The following is a 16050-nucleotide window of genomic DNA, read 5'->3' as shown; positions in this document are numbered from 1 at the left end:
CTCATCACTTCGTGAGACAGGTGCTGCTGTCCCGGGTGTATGTATTAGGAAACGGACTGTTTAACAGAGGCTTCAGAGCAGCCAAGTGACACCAAAACACACAACCAGAAAGCCGAGGTCTCGAATTCGAACTCCGGTCCCGCCACGGCGCCTCGCCTGGAAGCCCCCCACTGCGTGCGTGGCTCGGTGCAGTCCAGGCGCGCGGCTGTGGGAATCCCGAGCGGAGTTGGAAGCTGGGACAGTTCATTTGCATGCTAATACCCAGAATGCTTTTCCCCGCACACGGCTTCTCTTAATGGAAGCGCTCAGTTTGGAACCGTGGAAAGTTTGGAACACATACTTTGCTCCCTCTTTGCAACTGTGGGAACTTCCTTCCCGCACACGCGGTGCCTGCAGCCCCGGGCTCCAAGTGGCGGCCGCCCGCGCTTCCCCGGCAGGCGAACCTCGGTACCTAACCCGCGCGCGGCAGCATCCCCACGCCCGCCGGGGACAAAGCGCCCTGGCCTGCCGGTGGGGCCCGTGGCTTGAGCGCTCGGCGACTCGCTGGGCTGCGGCTGCTGGGGATGCTCCCGGCCCCAGGAGGCTTTACGGCGCTCCCCGGACCCGCCAGTATCCCCGGTTCCCTGGGGGTTGCTGGGGTGCGCGGAGACCCCCCGTTCCTGTCCATCGCCCTTGCCTCTATGTTGTCGCCTCCCTGAGCTAGTGACTTCCCGCTCCCCGGGGCACAAAGCTCAGCGTGTGGTGGTCTGGGAGAAAGGCTGGACGATGGCCTTATCTCCCCAGCTCTCCCAGGCACGCAGCCCGTTCGGTTCGGTCAGTGAGCGGGGTGCAGAAGCAGCTCCGGAGGTTCGGCCTGCCCCCAGCCAGGACCCCGGGCCCTCGCCGGGGTTGCGAGCGGGGAGGCGGTCGCAGGCGACTTCTGGGGATTTCGCGCATCAAAGTGGGGCCCGAAGGGTAACCGACGCCCGCTCGACTTACGGGTGCACACCACAGGCTGGGGGGCCCAGGTCTGCACCCCTCGGTCCCTCGCCCCTCCCTCCCGTCCGCTCGCCGCCACTCTCGGCGGGGAGGGAGGGACAGTGGGAGCTGGTTTGCTGGCTTGGCGCTTCGTTTGCATTGGTCCGGGGGGGCTGAGACTGTAGCCCCCGGCCCCGCGGGCGGGGTGGGGAGGCGGGGGCCGGACGGGGGCTCAGTCTGCGCCAGCATTGGCGGAGCTGGGGAATGGGGAGGGGGGGCAGGAAGCGGGGGGAGCGGAGCTGCGGGGGGGGGGGGTAAAAAGGGGGGGGGGGGCGTGCATCCTCGGCTGGGGGGGGGGGGGGCGCTCGGCACAAAGAAAGTGGAAAGTTTGCAGCGCCGGGCGGCCCGGGCCAGGGATCTGGGTGCGCACGTGCAGGGCCGGGGGCGCCGGGGGCCCCCCACGCCGAGCTCGCCGTTTCTTTTTTTTTTTCCCTGCAAGCGAGAGGGGGGGGTGTTGTTGGTATCGCCCCCTCCTTCTCCTCCCCCCAGGGGTGAAAGTGCAAGAGGAAGTGCAGCCGCTGCCATCTTTCCTCCGCTCCGAACACACGGAGGCCGGGGCCGCAGCGCCGCCGCTCCGCCGCTCCGCCGCCGCCTTCGCCCGGCCCGGGGAAGGGCCCACCCTGCCGCCGCCACCGCCCGCTCGCTCCAGCGTTCGCCGTCGCCACCGCCCGCCAGGCTCCGGGACCAGGCCCGCGCTGCCGCCCCCGTGCGCGCCCCGCCGCCGCCGCCTTCGCCTTTTGTTTCCTCCGCTCCGGCGCCCCCGCCCCGGCTCGCGCTTTGCAGGGGACGCAGCGCGCGCCCCCAGCGGGCCCGGGAAAAGCAGCGGCGCGCGCGCGCACGCCTGCGCGGCAGACCCCTCCGCCTCCTCCCCGCGCGCGCGCGCCCCTTTTGGCTGCGCGCCGGCGCCGCCTGGCGGGCGGGAGGGGAGGTGGCAGGCGCGTTTGCAGGAGGGGCGCACCTCTTTGCTCGCGTACCCCCCGGAGGTAGACCTAGGAGGGGAGGCGGGCCGGCGGAGAGGAGAGAGGAGCGCTCAGTCCAGCAGGGGTGGGGGCAGCTATGTGGGAGGTGGTGCGCCCTGCGGTCTAGACAGACCGATCCGGGCAGGGGGCGTGTGCGCTCGGCGCACCTGCGAGACTACAGAGCCCCGGGCCGGCACGTGTGGGGAGTGTAGATACGTCCGCTGCGCCCCGCTTCTCGCTGCCTAGGGGAAGGGAGGGGGGGCGGGCAAGTGCCGCGGCCCGGTTTGTGGGGAGGGGGCGGCGGCCATGGAGCGGGTGAACGACGCTTCCTGCGGCCCATCGGGCTGCTACACCTACCAGGTGAGCAGGCACAGCACAGAGATGCTGCACAACCTCAACCAGCAGCGCAAAAACGGCGGGCGCTTCTGCGACGTGCTCCTGCGGGTGGGCGACGAGAGCTTCCCAGCGCACCGCGCCGTGCTGGCCGCCTGCAGCGAGTACTTTGAGTCGGTGTTCAGCGCCCAGTTGGGCGACGGCGGAGCTGCAGACGGGGGTCCCGCTGACGTGGGGGGCGCAGCGGCGGCCCCAGGCGGCGGGGCTGGGGGCAGCCGGGAGCTGGAGATGCACACCATCAGCTCCAAGGTGTTCGGGGACATCCTGGACTTCGCTTACACTTCCCGCATCGTGGTTCGCCTGGAGAGCTTCCCCGAGCTCATGACGGCTGCCAAGTTCCTACTGATGAGGTCGGTCATTGAGATCTGCCAGGAAGTCATCAAACAATCTAATGTGCAGATCCTGGTGCCCCCTGCCCGGGCAGACATCATGCTCTTTCGTCCCCCTGGGACCTCGGACTTGGGTTTCCCTTTGGACATGACCAACGGGGCAGCCTTGGCAGCCAACAGCAATGGCATCGCAGGCAGCATGCAGCCCGAGGAGGAGGCAGCCCGGGCCGCTGGTGCAGCGATTGCGAGCCAGGCCTCCCTGCCTGTGTTACCTGGGGTGGACCGCTTGCCCATGGTGGCCGGACCCCTATCCCCCCAACTGCTGACTTCCCCATTCCCCAATGTGGCATCCAGTGCCCCTCCCCTGACTGGCAAGCGAGGCCGGGGCCGCCCAAGGAAGGCCAACCTGCTGGACTCAATGTTCGGGTCCCCAGGGGGCCTGAGGGAGGCGGGCATCCTTCCATGTGGCCTGTGTGGGAAGGTGTTCACTGATGCCAACCGGCTCCGGCAGCATGAGGCCCAGCATGGTGTCACCAGCCTCCAGCTGGGCTATATCGACCTTCCTCCACCAAGGCTGGGTGAGAATGGGCTACCCATCTCTGAGGACCCCGATGGCCCCCGAAAGAGGAGCCGGACCAGGAAGCAGGTGGCATGTGAGATCTGCGGCAAGATCTTCCGTGATGTGTACCATCTCAATCGACACAAGCTTTCCCACTCGGGGGAGAAGCCCTATTCCTGCCCAGTGTGTGGGCTGCGTTTCAAGAGAAAAGATCGCATGTCCTACCATGTGCGGTCCCACGATGGGTCGGTGGGCAAGCCCTACATCTGCCAGAGCTGTGGGAAAGGCTTCTCCAGGTGAGGAATGGTGCCCTCTACCCCATGACCTGTCCTATTCCTGGCTCATGGGACAGTTTCTTGCTTAGATCTGGGGGTGTGGGATTTGTGGGAGTCACTTGACCCTCTAGGGCCACATCAGGTTTGGGGAGAGTATTTTAACGGCCCTGGTTTTGTGGCCAAGAGCTGCTTTCTCTTCCCACAGGGAAGTTCTGTGGCACTAGGCGTGCCCTACTGTCTGTCTTCCTTTGGGCCTTTTGGGAAGGGGCTGGATTCCTCAGGCCACAGCCACGGGGCCTCACCATTCTTCTCCCTGGGCTCCCTTTGTGTTTCCGGCACCAGGCGTGGGGCCCCCTCTGGGGGCGGGAGGCTTTTCCTCCAGCGACTTTCCCTGCATGAATGGCTGCCCAGGGAGGGACTGAAACAAGTGCATCTGGGACTCCTTACACTCCATGCCACCAGATTCCACCCCCCCCCCCCCCCCCCCCCACAGAGCACTAGCCATCCTGGATGGGCAGACTCAAGATTCGTCCCTCACACCCTCCTGGGATCGTGGGGCACAGAGTTCTGCACCCAGAGTCTCTTAGCACCAAAATCTTTGATCTGCTCTGACCTGGTGGCTCCAGAGCCTAACTGAACCCATAGATCTCCTTTATGTTTTCAGGACAGAGAGGAGTTGGGCAGGATATCTTTCTAGATTCACTTTTTAGTGAGCCTGATAGGGAACTGAGGACTTGTTTGGGAGCAGAGGGTTGTTTTGTTTTTCCTCTTAAGAGAGTATTCAGAATAAAAGGCTGGTTTTAACTTGCCTGGATACTGAGGACCTTGTGTGTATGTGAACCTACGGATGGAGAACTCCCTTGGAGGGGCCCCAACCAGGAACCAGTCTTACCGGTCAGGCAGCCCCTGCCCACCTGCTCTGGCGGGCATCTGGTTTACCAGCCCAGCTGGGGACTTACGGCTCTATCCCTTGGCCTCTGGGGACTGAATTCCATCCGGGTGGCATTCATTGGCTGCCCTGGTGGGAGAGGCTGGGGGAGGGGAATACTGAGTTTCTAAGGGGCTTTAGTCTGGACAATGAATCACACATACCCCCTCCCAGAAAGGCTGCAGTAAGGCAGTCTTGTCTCATTCTAAAGCCACCTCCTCTGGTCCTAGAAATCGGTTGAGCCTGGTGGGGGGCGGGGTGAACGGGTAGGCAAGGTCAGAGACAAACACTCACTTCCCTTCCCCCTCTAGAAAAAACCAGGGTAGAGAGGCCTGGGCCTATGGAGCTGGGTGGTGACTTTGTCTTTGTCATGCTGGGATGGGAAAGAGGGAGTCCCCTCCATCCGTGTGTGTGCAGGTACGGGTGGGGAGTCTGGCCAAGTTTGCGGCCCCATCTTTTGAGGTCTTGTTTTAAAGTCTCTCTTGGTTCTCTTTTCCAGGCCTGATCACTTGAATGGACATATCAAGCAGGTGCACACCTCTGAGCGGCCTCACAAGTGTCAGGTAGGGGTCGGGGCCAGGGCAGAGATGGGCTGAAAGACAACACTGCTGTTCTCACAGCCCGGCCACAAGCCAGCTGATGTGTGTGCTGGGCTGGCTGACTGACCACCACCGCTTTGCACACCTCCCCCTCTGTCCGTCCACCCTTGTCTGCTTTCCTCCTTTGTTCTTCCCCCTGGCCCCCTCCCCCCCACCGCTGGTGTCCCCTCCTTCCTGGTTGCTGGGTCCTGATTCCCACCCTGTCTCTGTCTTTTGCTTGGCTTTTCCTCTCCTGGCATTTGCCAGCTCCTTGGATGGTGGGCCACATTGCACACATGTCGTCCTGGGGGCACTAGCTCCCCATTGGGCCTGGCTTCTGGTTCCTAGCAGTTTGCAGGAGCCACCGTGGAGAGGCAAGGGTTTGTAAAGAGCTCCTGGTGGTCCAGCTAACAACACTTCCCCTTGTCTGCCAGGCAGCCTGACCTTCTGGGTCCCCCTGAGCTTAGGGCACGAGGGGTGGCAGTGGGAACGACAGTGAAGGAGGATAAGAGTGGATGGTCTGATTCTGATTCAGGTGCACTGGCACCTGTTTTACCCACCCTGAACCATGTGTGCAAACAGTCAGGGCTTCTAAGGACTGGAGAGCAAGGTGGTTTCCTCTCCCCATGAGCTCTTTGTGTAGCAGTAGGTTTAGGGAAGGCTGGGCAAGATTCTCACTCTTGGTGTGTCTGCTTCAACAAGATCTGGGGGCCCTGTGTTACCCAGAAAATTGAATTTCCTCTCCTGGCCACTGAGCATTCCTGTGTGGATGGAAAACACCGGTTTCTTCTCCTTGGCTGTCCCCCTTCCTATGCCAAGTTCCCGCCATCTGAGGGAGAGACAGAGTGGTGGGGTGCTTGTTACAGTCTCTGGTAGGATAACCTGCTTCTCTTATTCTGTTGGTGGCAAGGAGGGAGGGTTCAGGGAGACCTGCAGGGAGGAATGGACGTGCTGTAGGTCAGGCAGTGAGCCCCCAGGGGCCAGGTGTGGACGGTGTTCACAGCCAGCCAGGCTAGGTGGCCTCCCCCGAGGACGACGACCCAGGGTGGGCATGCTGGGATCCGTCTGTGCCTCGCTGCCTTCTCTCTGTCTCTGATTTTCTAATCACAGAGCACATTCTGACTCTCCCAGGTAGCGTGCTGAGCAGCCTGGCAGAGTAGGAGGAGCCCAGAGGGCAGTGGGGGCGTGCCCGATGGCCTGGGGGGGTAACCTGCACTCTCTGCCCTTTTTCCAGGTGTGGGTTGGGAGCAGCAGCGGCCTGCCGCCCCTGGAATCTCTTCCTAGCGACCTGCCATCATGGGACTTTGCCCAGCCTGCTTTGTGGAGGTCGTCCCATTCGGTTCCTGACACCGCCTTTTCCCTTTCTCTAAAAAAATCATTCCCAGCCCTCGAAAACCTGGGCCCAGCACACTCCAGCAGCGCTCTCTTCTGCCCAGCCCCGCCGGGATATCTGAGGCAGGGCTGGACTGCCTCAGAAGGCAGCCGGGCCTTTACCCAGTGGCCTGTAGGCTAGCCTGGGCCTCCCCAGAGAGGGTTTTTCTGTGGAGGGGAATGGGAACGGCGGTTGCTCTGAGACCCCTGCTTTTGGGAGAGGCCAGCAAAATGGTTCCTGCCCACCATGCCCAGCTCCTTCCTGTATGATTTGGAGTCTTTCCCAGCTCAGGGACCCCAGGGGTAGTAAGGAGCTCCTTTCTGGGTCCCCCCATGGCCTCCAGGTTTCTTTCTGGGTTCTCTTGTCTTTTTCTCCCCCTTTAACAGATGGCACCCCCGGGTATCTGTCCTTGCCTGGGTGATTTTAGGGGTTGGTGCTTTCCCAAGAACCAAGTCACGGACTTATGTGCTTCCCCTCTCCTAGCATCACCTCCTGCAAGGTGTGGGGTTTCTAGAATGGGGCTTGGCCACCCCTCCCCCCACTGTAGGGGTGAATCCCCCTCCAGAGGAGAATGGAGCAACTCCAACTGGGTCAACCCATGCTGCCCTCTTCCCTTCCCACTCAGACAGGTCCTGCTTTCATTTCTGGCTAATGAATTAGACTTCTGTGTTTTTGAGGTTTACTAGCAGGTCTACTCAGGAACTAGACTAACCAGTAGCTTTAACCAATATACGGCTTTGGGGGCTGATAAAGCAGATGTAGACCCCTCCCCCCCGCCCGGATCCCAGTGATATGCCCTTTAGCCCCCGCAGCCTCCGCGGGGATAACAGGAGTGATGATAAAAGTTTTCATTCTAACATTTGAGGCTTTGTGTGTTTTGTCCTTGGTCTCTGTCATAACACTGACATCATTGTCCCTCGGTGTACGGTGTACGTAAGGAGCCCACTCCTGCCCTGCCCCGCGCCTCCAACACACAGACCTGCTGGCCCAACCTCCAGCCCCATTAGCCAGAACTCCCCTAATGATGACCCAGCAGGTGAAGACATGCTGGCTCTCATGCTCTGGGCTGGCTGGCCGGTGTGCCTGGGCTTGGTTAAACAGCAGGGGCATCTGTTTTGCATGGTGTGTATTCTGAAAGCATCAGAGGTGAAAAGATGGCTCTTTGGGAGTTGGTTCCCTGGGCAAGAGCTGGGCACGGGCTTATACCTCTCCACCCTTCCTGATGCCACAGACGACAAAAGGGGCCAGTTACAGAGGCTGGTGCCACAGCTTGAGTGAAAAGACCATCTGAATGTTGGGGTATGAAGCCTCAGGCTTGTCAGTGACACACAGATCTCCTCAGGGCTTGGCCTGAGTGTCCTTAACTGGCTCAGATGCCCTCAGGCGCTGCTGGCTTAATGACCACAGTGGGGCTGGGACATTTCCCCCACATGGAGTTCAGCCTGAAGCCAAGAGACTAGAGCAACTCAAGACCTCTCCCATTACTTGCAGTGGCCCCACTTCTCAGGGGCTAGTTGGGGTGGTTTGGGCTGGAGGATAGCTCACTAGAGAAGGAGTGAACTGAAGTGGGAACAAGGGAGCTGACACCCCAAGAAGGAAGGGGCCAGCGAGGCCAATGGCAGTGGGCCTCCATGTATTGCCGTTAGACTTTTCCAGGGCTATAATAAAAAAGACTGCTTGAGACCACACCCCCTTTCCCCCCACCTCCAGGCTGCCAGACTTCAAAGGCCACCAAAGGTTGGGTGTGTGCTAGTGTCCCTGATACCATTTGGGCCCCATTCCTGAGCTGCTCAGCCCTTGGGGAAAAAAGCTTTAGGCATTCTGGGATGGGGAGAAACTATTTGGGGAGTGAAGGGAGCATGACTGGGACTCAGTATTGAGTGGGGAAGACCAGAGGAGACCTAAGCTCAGGGTGGCTGGGCTGGGACCTGGCAGGTGTGCTCTTGACAGCAACAGGCTGCCTGTGCACAGGGTGGAGGGCAAAGTGGCGGCCATTCCGAACATCAGGGGTGATCAGAACATGCTATGCTGGCTCGCTCTTGTCCCGTCAGGGTTGCTCTGTCTTCTCTCTGTCTCCAGGATGAGAAGTGCCTTTCTCCTGAGTGGCCCCAGTATACAGATTCTAGGTGTCCCCTTCTTTGAGATCTGCCTCTCCTTTGGCCACTCTTCTGTGTCATGTAACCAGGCTCTTTATGTTCTGTGTTGTCTAACTTCTGACAGGCCTAGACTCGGGCTTGTACACTTTGACAATTCCCCCACAAAAAACCTTGGGGACTGCAGCCATGAAGGGTCAATTTTGACTCAGAGAAGCCAACTCCAGCTTGGCTTTGTAATACAGTGAAAGTTTTTGTTGTGTTTGTGGGTTTTTTTTTCCCCCCAGCAGCAGATTTACATTCCTAATTATGTTTGCTCAGGCTAAAGTTAGCTTTCATGCCTTGAAAGATAATCAATGGGGGGGGGGGGGGGGAGTCAGCTTGGTCTGGGATTTTAATTTTGCCTAGCTAATCCCTCAAATGGATAATCCACTTGTGGATAATTGAGGTTTGGCTGTCTATTATCTTTAGGTAGCACAGTATGACAGGCAGTGCTTTAAAGGACAGACCCCAAAAGGAGGTTGGCAGGAGAAACAAGGCGTCGCTTTCACGTCCCTCTAGTGGCGCCTCTCCCGGGGACTGCAGAAGATGAAATTCTGAATGTGTGCTTTCACCGCATTTTCTTACACCTGGTCCATGTTTGGCTCCTTCGAGTTCTTAGGCATAGACCACACTGCCTCTCATTGTTGGAGGGCTGGTCCTCAGGTCACTGGTTGGCATAGCTGGTGAATGACCCCCAGATAATTTGTCAGGTGCACCCCTCTCCCCCCCAGGGTGTTTTTGGCAGCCTTTGCTCTGGTTTGCAGGGCCACTGGGCTGGGTGGAAGATGGAATTTTCCCCCCACTGTTGTCTGTGATTGGGTCAAGAGGTCCCTGACTGAGGAGGGGCCCACCAGTGGCCATGAGACCAAGCGCCCAGGATGCTTCCTGAGTCACCTAAGTGCTCGAGAGTTTCTCTGCACAAATGCTGTCACCCCTCCCTTTCAGGGGAGTCCTGGCCACCGCGCACACTGTTAAAAAGTATCCGTACCTTTCCCACCAGAAGCTCTCCCTGCTGAGTCTGGAAATGGGAAAAGCGCAGGCTCAGGGGCTGGTTCACATCCCAGCCGGCCTGGATCCCCTCCAGGCCTCTGTCTGCCCAGCTGTGGGGTGGGGAAGGGAGGCAGACCTCAGGGAAGCCGGGAGGGTAGGGAGGGTGCTGGCCTGGCAGTGACAAGGTTTTGACTGCTGCTTCCTCTAGTACCTGAGTCGTGTGCTTCGGGCCAGCCATTCTCCAAACTCGACTTCCTCATTTGTCAAATGAATCAACTCAATGCATGAAACAGATAAAGACAGTATTTCATTAGCATAAGGTATGCTGTTCAGATGTGTAGCAGTCACTTAGAGACAATGACTGAGAGCAGCAGAGCCGGCCCTGATGCTCACAAACATTTGGGATTGGAGCAGGAACAGCAGAATCTTTGGCCTCCACAGTATCGCATACACTGGTTTCTTGCTTTGACCGTATACAGTAAGGAGATAAACATTTATACGTGGTGATGGTGTTCAGACATTTACCTTGAGGGCCTGGTCTCAGGAGGTGCTTCTGTTAAACAGAGACGGCAGGAGCAGCTCCATTCTAGTGAGTTAATGGGGTGGCGGGTCTTCTCCAATGGGTTAATATTCGCTCTGTAATGCACTTAGAGGGGAATGTTGCTTTCTCGTGGGAGTTCTAAATAGTAAACACACATAGAAAAATTAGTCAGACTTGACATGAACCTCTGAAACACCTCCATGGAACCAAAATAGTTTTGAAAGTCTCTAGGCTGAACTCCCCCAATGACTTCCCTGACATTCTGTGACCTCCAAGGCTGGGGTGCCTGGGCAAGGCCCTAGATGAGGAAGGGCCATTGGAGGTCAGGGACTGAGACTGAGTCAAGGCCTCAGGGGTGGGAAATGCCTGGGGACCTGGGGCTGCCTCCCAGAGTGCTGGTGCTGACCCTCAGCTCCTGGGAACTGGCTAGGAGTTGGTGCTCACACCACAGTTTTCTATGGCCACATTCTCTCGGAGGGTAATAACACAGCCTGCCTCAGAGGGCTCCTGTAAGGATGGATTGCATGAGATCAGTGCCTCTGACAGGCTTATCATGGCACCTGCCTGGCATAGAATGCATGCTCGATCGATGTGGGGTGGTATCATTCTTGTTATTGCCAGCACTTCCGCAGCTTAACGTCCCACAAATGCTCTGAATCATGTGGCCTTCCTTCGCTCTGCTAATTCTCACATTAGCAGAGTCGATGCTATCGTTTTAGGGGCTGCTTTCTCAATACAAACTCACAAGAATATTATAAGGAGTAATCTCTGTGCTTTGTCTATCCTTTCCTTTCCATTTCCCTGTGGCCAAGACTAAGGTCACTTTTTAATAAAGTGGATAAACTGAATTCTTTGTATAAAGCAAGTAGGGAAAACCCAGGATGGAGGACAGGAAGACGGATCTGTTCATATGCCAGCTTACTTCTATACATTCACTTACAGTCAGTGCAACTAAAGTCAACTCTTCATGTTTAAGAACAAACAAATGCCTCATCTTTATTTTGTAAAAGAGTGTGACAGTGTACCATGTCTGGGCATGCTGCGGTGGCCATTTGGAACCAATAATCCCAACTCAGGTGTCTCATGAGGAGGCATCATGGGAAATAAGAGCAGCTTGCTTGCCTTCTGGGGAAGAAGCATGGGCCACATGTAAAGCTCTCTTTATACAGGGATTCCAGGTGTTGGCCTTGTGAAACAGTTTTTGTTTCCTGGTGTGCTTGGTGGGGAGTCAGGAGTGTAATGCCAGTTTTCACCTCATCCTCTTTTCCTTTCTGCCCTCAGACCTGCAATGCTTCTTTCGCCACTCGAGACCGTCTGCGCTCCCACCTGGCCTGTCATGAAGATAAGGTGCCCTGCCAGGTGTGTGGGAAGTACTTGCGGGCAGCTTACATGGCAGACCACCTGAAGAAGCACAGTGAGGGGCCCAGCAACTTCTGCAGTATCTGTAACCGAGGTAATCTCCCTGCTATTTCCTCACTTCCAGGGGCTGGGCCTGAGCTTGTGTGGGAGGCCAGGGGTGTCTTGATCACCTTGCCTCAGACTCCACTCCTTGCACGGCTGGCCCTCCCTTCCCACTGAACAATAAACACCTTCATCACCCAGCTAGCTACACCTCTTCCTTCCCATCCTTGGGATGCTTGGAATAGGAGTTCCCAGGAGATCAGCAAATGGGAACGGAAGGAGAGAGTGCTGTTTCCAAGCCTGGGCTCATTAACACATGTGCTGTGCGGATGGCACGATTGGATACATTTCGTAGACACCACTGAACTACTGAGGTCAGTGGGAGAGTCATTAGGCCCCAAGAGGTGGGAAAAAAGGGGTCCTGCTTGAGAGCTTTTGCTGGCTGATTCACTGGCGTGTGAAATTCAACAACCAGGGAAGGAGGTTGAGTCTGGAGATGGACAAGGGGCAGAAAGTTTCTAACAAATGGTCGGAAAAGAGCCCAAACCCAGGTAGGCTGTGGTCTTGATGAGACAGGAAAGTGGAAGGTGCTCTGCGCAGGACAGCGTGCTTGAGGCTGAGGTTGGCCTAGGTAGAGTCTGGCTCTGTGGCCCCAGTGCTGTGTTGATGGAGTCAGGCCTGCCCCTGAGCTTCCGCCAGGGCTTGTTGGTGGTTGGAGGGCTAAGGTTTGTGCTGTGCAAGCACAGTGTCAGCGGAGGAGGCTTGCGCCGGATCTGTGCGGAAGGAGGTCGGGGCAGCCGTCTGTGGTGGGTGTGAAGATGCTTCTGCACGATGCGCTTGCTTTGGCCAGGTGCGGACGTTGCTGGGAAGTCTTTTCTCCTGGGACAGTCTTGTCCCAATGCCTCTGTAAGTCTTGGGTATGGCTTAGTGGATTGAGTACTGAACTGGAGTCAGGGGACCCAGGGTTTAGTCCACACCCCTCCTACCTTGCCCTACTCTGTGACCTTGAGCTCTCCCTTCCCCTTTCTAAGCCTCAGTTTCTTCATCACTTAAAAGGGGTTAAGAACACCCCACCTTGCCCACTTCACAGGGTTGTCATGATGATCCCAGGAGACAAGGTAGGTGAAAGTTCTCTGAACTCCCCATAAGGAGCTGCACACTGGGAGGTCCCGTCCTTACACTTTGTAACCGTGTTAGGAAAGACACAGCTCACTGACTCTCTGGTTTGGACCAGGCACAACACCCCTGCAGTCCTTGGCTGGAATCTTTGGGTGCCTGTGCTGTCTCCATGTGCCCTGAGGTCGCTGGTGGAGGGAGACTGCGGAGTAGCTGGGTGTTCTTGGTGCCCTGGAGCTGGGTCCCTCCCTGGGATTGCATACCTGGGGTTTGCCATGAAACCCACTGGATATGGATGTTTGTACCACCAGGAAACCTGCTGTGAAAGCGGGGAGGTGGTCATAAAAACTGCTGAAGCGTCTGTCCTATTTTCTGACACGTCAGTCGAACCCTTCCTGGCAGGAGCTTCCCCTGAGTAGTGAGCTGTGGGGTTGTGCGTGTAGGGAGTTATCAGGCTGTGGCTGACCATCCTGACTGTGGCTGCCCCAGCTCTAGAAAAAGATGGTTTCTTATCTTACTTCATCCTAACCCGGCTTCCTGACAGCATCCCCTTCCCCCTCACCAACGCCTCACAAATAACTAAACCGGCAACATGCTGTCAGCAGGTGCTTGGTCAAATTTTCAAGCCTGAGGTTCTCCATCTGAGAACTGAGGTCAGAGACCAGAGGCAGGAAACCAGTGAGAGTGGAGAAGGATGTTAATGATGAAACTCAGAGCCTAGCTCAGATTGCAGAGTGGGGCAAGAACTGGACGGGAGACCCAGGGCCACAGCCCCTGGGGGCCCAGCTCAGGAGGAGAGAAGAGCTGAGAGCAGCAGGGAACAGCAGGGAAAGTCGACCCAGTTCAGAGACAGCTGATGTGGCAAAGCCAACTACTGTTGTACGTCATGACTTGGGCCGCAGCCACAGGCCCTGTGACTGGGCTCGGGGAGCCAGAAGAGTTAAACCAGAGCCCATCTTTTCTCAGTAAAGCCAAGCCTAGATCTGGATCATAGGCTGAATACCTCTGGGTCCCAGAGTCAGAATGGGAAGTCCCATTCCTCCAAGAAGACAAAAGAGGGCTCTGGTCCAGCCCTCCCTAGGCATACAAAGGGAAGAGCAAACAATTTTGGTCTTTATCAGAAGAGAAGGAACAGGATTCTACCTCAAGACTCATTTATTGGGCAGAAATAGGAGGAGACGACTCCTGAGGGAAAAAAAGAAAAAGAAAAAGAAGAGGAAGGTAGTTTGTCCAGAAGAGAAGGATACCAAAGACATCAAGCCCCTGGAATCAGAATGCAGCAAACTCTGGGTCATCCTTCACTCTGCCCACCACCAAGGCTGTGATATAGGAGGAGGTGCACAAATAAAGGAATGTACTTACCGGAGCGCCTGGGTGGCTCAGTCGTTAAGCGTCTGCCTTCAGCTCAGGTCATGATCCCAGGGTCCTGGGATCGAGCCCCCATCAGGCTCCCTGCTCGGGGGGGAAGCCTGCTTCTACCTCTCCTACTCCCCCGCTTGTGTTCCCTCTCTCACTAGGTCTCTATCTGTCAAAGAAATAAAATCTTAAAAAAAAAAAAAAAAAAAGGAATGTACTTATCTCCGTAAGGGTTCAAGCAAAGGCTGATGTCAGCTAGATGGTCAGATGGTTGAGGCTGGATCCGGTGCCCTTTGAACCCCTTCAATCCCAACAGTTCTCAAGCAGTCAACTTAACTGCTATAGATCTGCCAGTCTTTGCCATACAAATGACTCTTCCCCATGAAGCATGAGAAAGAACGGAGGCAGCCTGGCTGCTCTCACCACACACTTGAGACAGATGACCTTGTCTTTGTCCTAGAGACATACCAGGATGTGGGGCATACCATCTGTAGAGGAAGATTATTTGCAGTGGAAGGAGTTATGATGGCTAGAAAAGGTTGTTTCCTCATTTGCGAATCCAGGAAATGAGTTGAGTTGAATGGTGGGAAGGAGAGAAGGACCTGGTAGATCACCATGATTTTCTTCCTTACTTTTTAAATTTCTGTAGCAGGGCCTTTGTATATTCACATGTACTGGTATGAGAAAGAGGAATAGCTTATTGGAAGTCTGCCTTTGACAGAGACAACATCTGAACTCAAACATCATTGCTTAAAGGTAGAAGAAGCCTTCTCCCCGGTCAGAGGTGAGCACACAAGTTATCACCAGTGCCAGTCATGGACACAGACAGCCTGCCATACCCCTGGACTGAGCTGATACAGACCTACTTAGTGCCTCCCTCCAACACAGCTCTGTTGGGCATGACCCCGTCAGGGTTTGGACAAGAAGAAGGCAGTCCCTGACCCCTGTGTGGATGTGAAACTTGCAAAAGGAGATTTACTTCTGGAGTGTGAATTGCAGTGTACGTACCAAGCAAGAAAATGCAGTGGAGGAACAGTAGCCTTTGGTTGTAAATTCTTCATCTTTGGAGTGCGAGGGAGGGTGACTGACCTGTTGGCTGTAGTGAAGTCACATGTGTGCTCACTGTCTTCATCGTTCTGGTGCCTGGATCAAGCTGCCTCTTTGGTTCTTGGTTAATCAGTGGTGAATGGGCAGGTGAGTTCAGAATTCCGGCTAAACATTTCTGGCTTCAAAGATATGTTCTTTTCAGAAACTCGACTTCTGTTTTATCCCAACACTTGGCTGCTGAGTTGCTCTGTGTTTAAGTTCTGGGCTGTAAGTGGCAGCTGTGGATCCACTCCTACCACCCTGCCATGTGGTTTCGCTATAGATAGTACAGTCTGCAGCTGGGGTAAAGTCAAGTGTTCCTCAGACTGTTTTTCAGGAAAACAGAGCAAATTTTCATTGAGCGTCTGCTGTATTCCCCTACTAGAGCTCTCCCCACAAGGAGTAAATATAATAATTCCTGGTGCTCCTTTCCTCCTTTCCTGTTCCCTTTAATCTCAGTGGACCTGCCCTGGTACACCATGGAGAGGGCTTCACACCACTTCAGAGGCTCCACCGGGATTAAAAAGCAAAAGAAAATCCCTTCCAAAGTGGAGTCACGGTGTCATTGGAAAGTCCTGATATCTTATGCTGGTTGCCAGGGGCCACAGCACCAATCCCAGGGGCAGGGCTAAGGTCCTCTTTCCTGTTAGCCTTGTCTCCTCATTCCTGACTGCAGCCTCCCTCTTAGGGATGTTTATATGGGATCCTCTTAAACCAGCCAGGTCTATAAAGTAGCTGCATCAGGAAAGAAAGGAAAATTCACTCAGTCCCCCTTTCCTCCAAAACCACCAACTGCCATTGCCCGGGGAGTGTCTGTTAAATAAGCTTGCCACAGGTTAGCTCCTGTCTACTAGCGGCTTCCAGTCTAACCCACCAATATGGCAGAGAAACACAGAAGTGTGAATGGTGATAACGAACCTACTGCCGAAATCCAAGGGATGGTTCCAGGGCCAGGGCCCATTGAAGAGTCTGCTCAGTGTTTAAGGACCACATGGTGGCACAGGGTCCTGGGGTT

The 16050-nt window shown here is 56.1% G+C and overlaps 1 protein-coding gene across 4 annotated transcripts in view; it reads left to right on the top strand.

The window, feature by feature from the left end:
• Positions 1 to 1872: 1872 nt before the first annotated feature.
• Positions 1873 to 16050, top strand: part of PATZ1 (POZ/BTB and AT hook containing zinc finger 1) — an 18709-nt gene continuing 4531 nt past the window's right edge. For 3 of the 4 annotated variants that reach the window (XM_032395000.1, XM_032394999.1, XM_032395001.1), the window contains exons 1-3: positions 1873 to 3553; positions 4960 to 5023; positions 11358 to 11529. In XM_032395000.1, the coding sequence (XP_032250891.1) occupies positions 2283 to 3553; positions 4960 to 5023; positions 11358 to 11529 (1507 nt within the window). In that variant the 5' untranslated portion in view covers positions 1873 to 2282. Of the gene's footprint in view, positions 3554 to 4959; positions 5024 to 6272; positions 7238 to 11357; positions 11530 to 16050 lie in introns of those variants that run through there. The other variant, XM_032395002.1, reaches the window with a different exon arrangement.

This window comes from Phoca vitulina, unplaced genomic scaffold (genome assembly GCF_004348235.1).
Source record: "Phoca vitulina isolate PV1807 unplaced genomic scaffold, GSC_HSeal_1.0 scaffold82, whole genome shotgun sequence".
Lineage (NCBI taxonomy): Eukaryota > Metazoa > Chordata > Mammalia > Carnivora > Phocidae > Phoca > Phoca vitulina.
The sequence above is the reverse complement of the archived record's forward strand: the minus strand, read 5'-3'. Positions and strand labels throughout refer to the sequence as shown.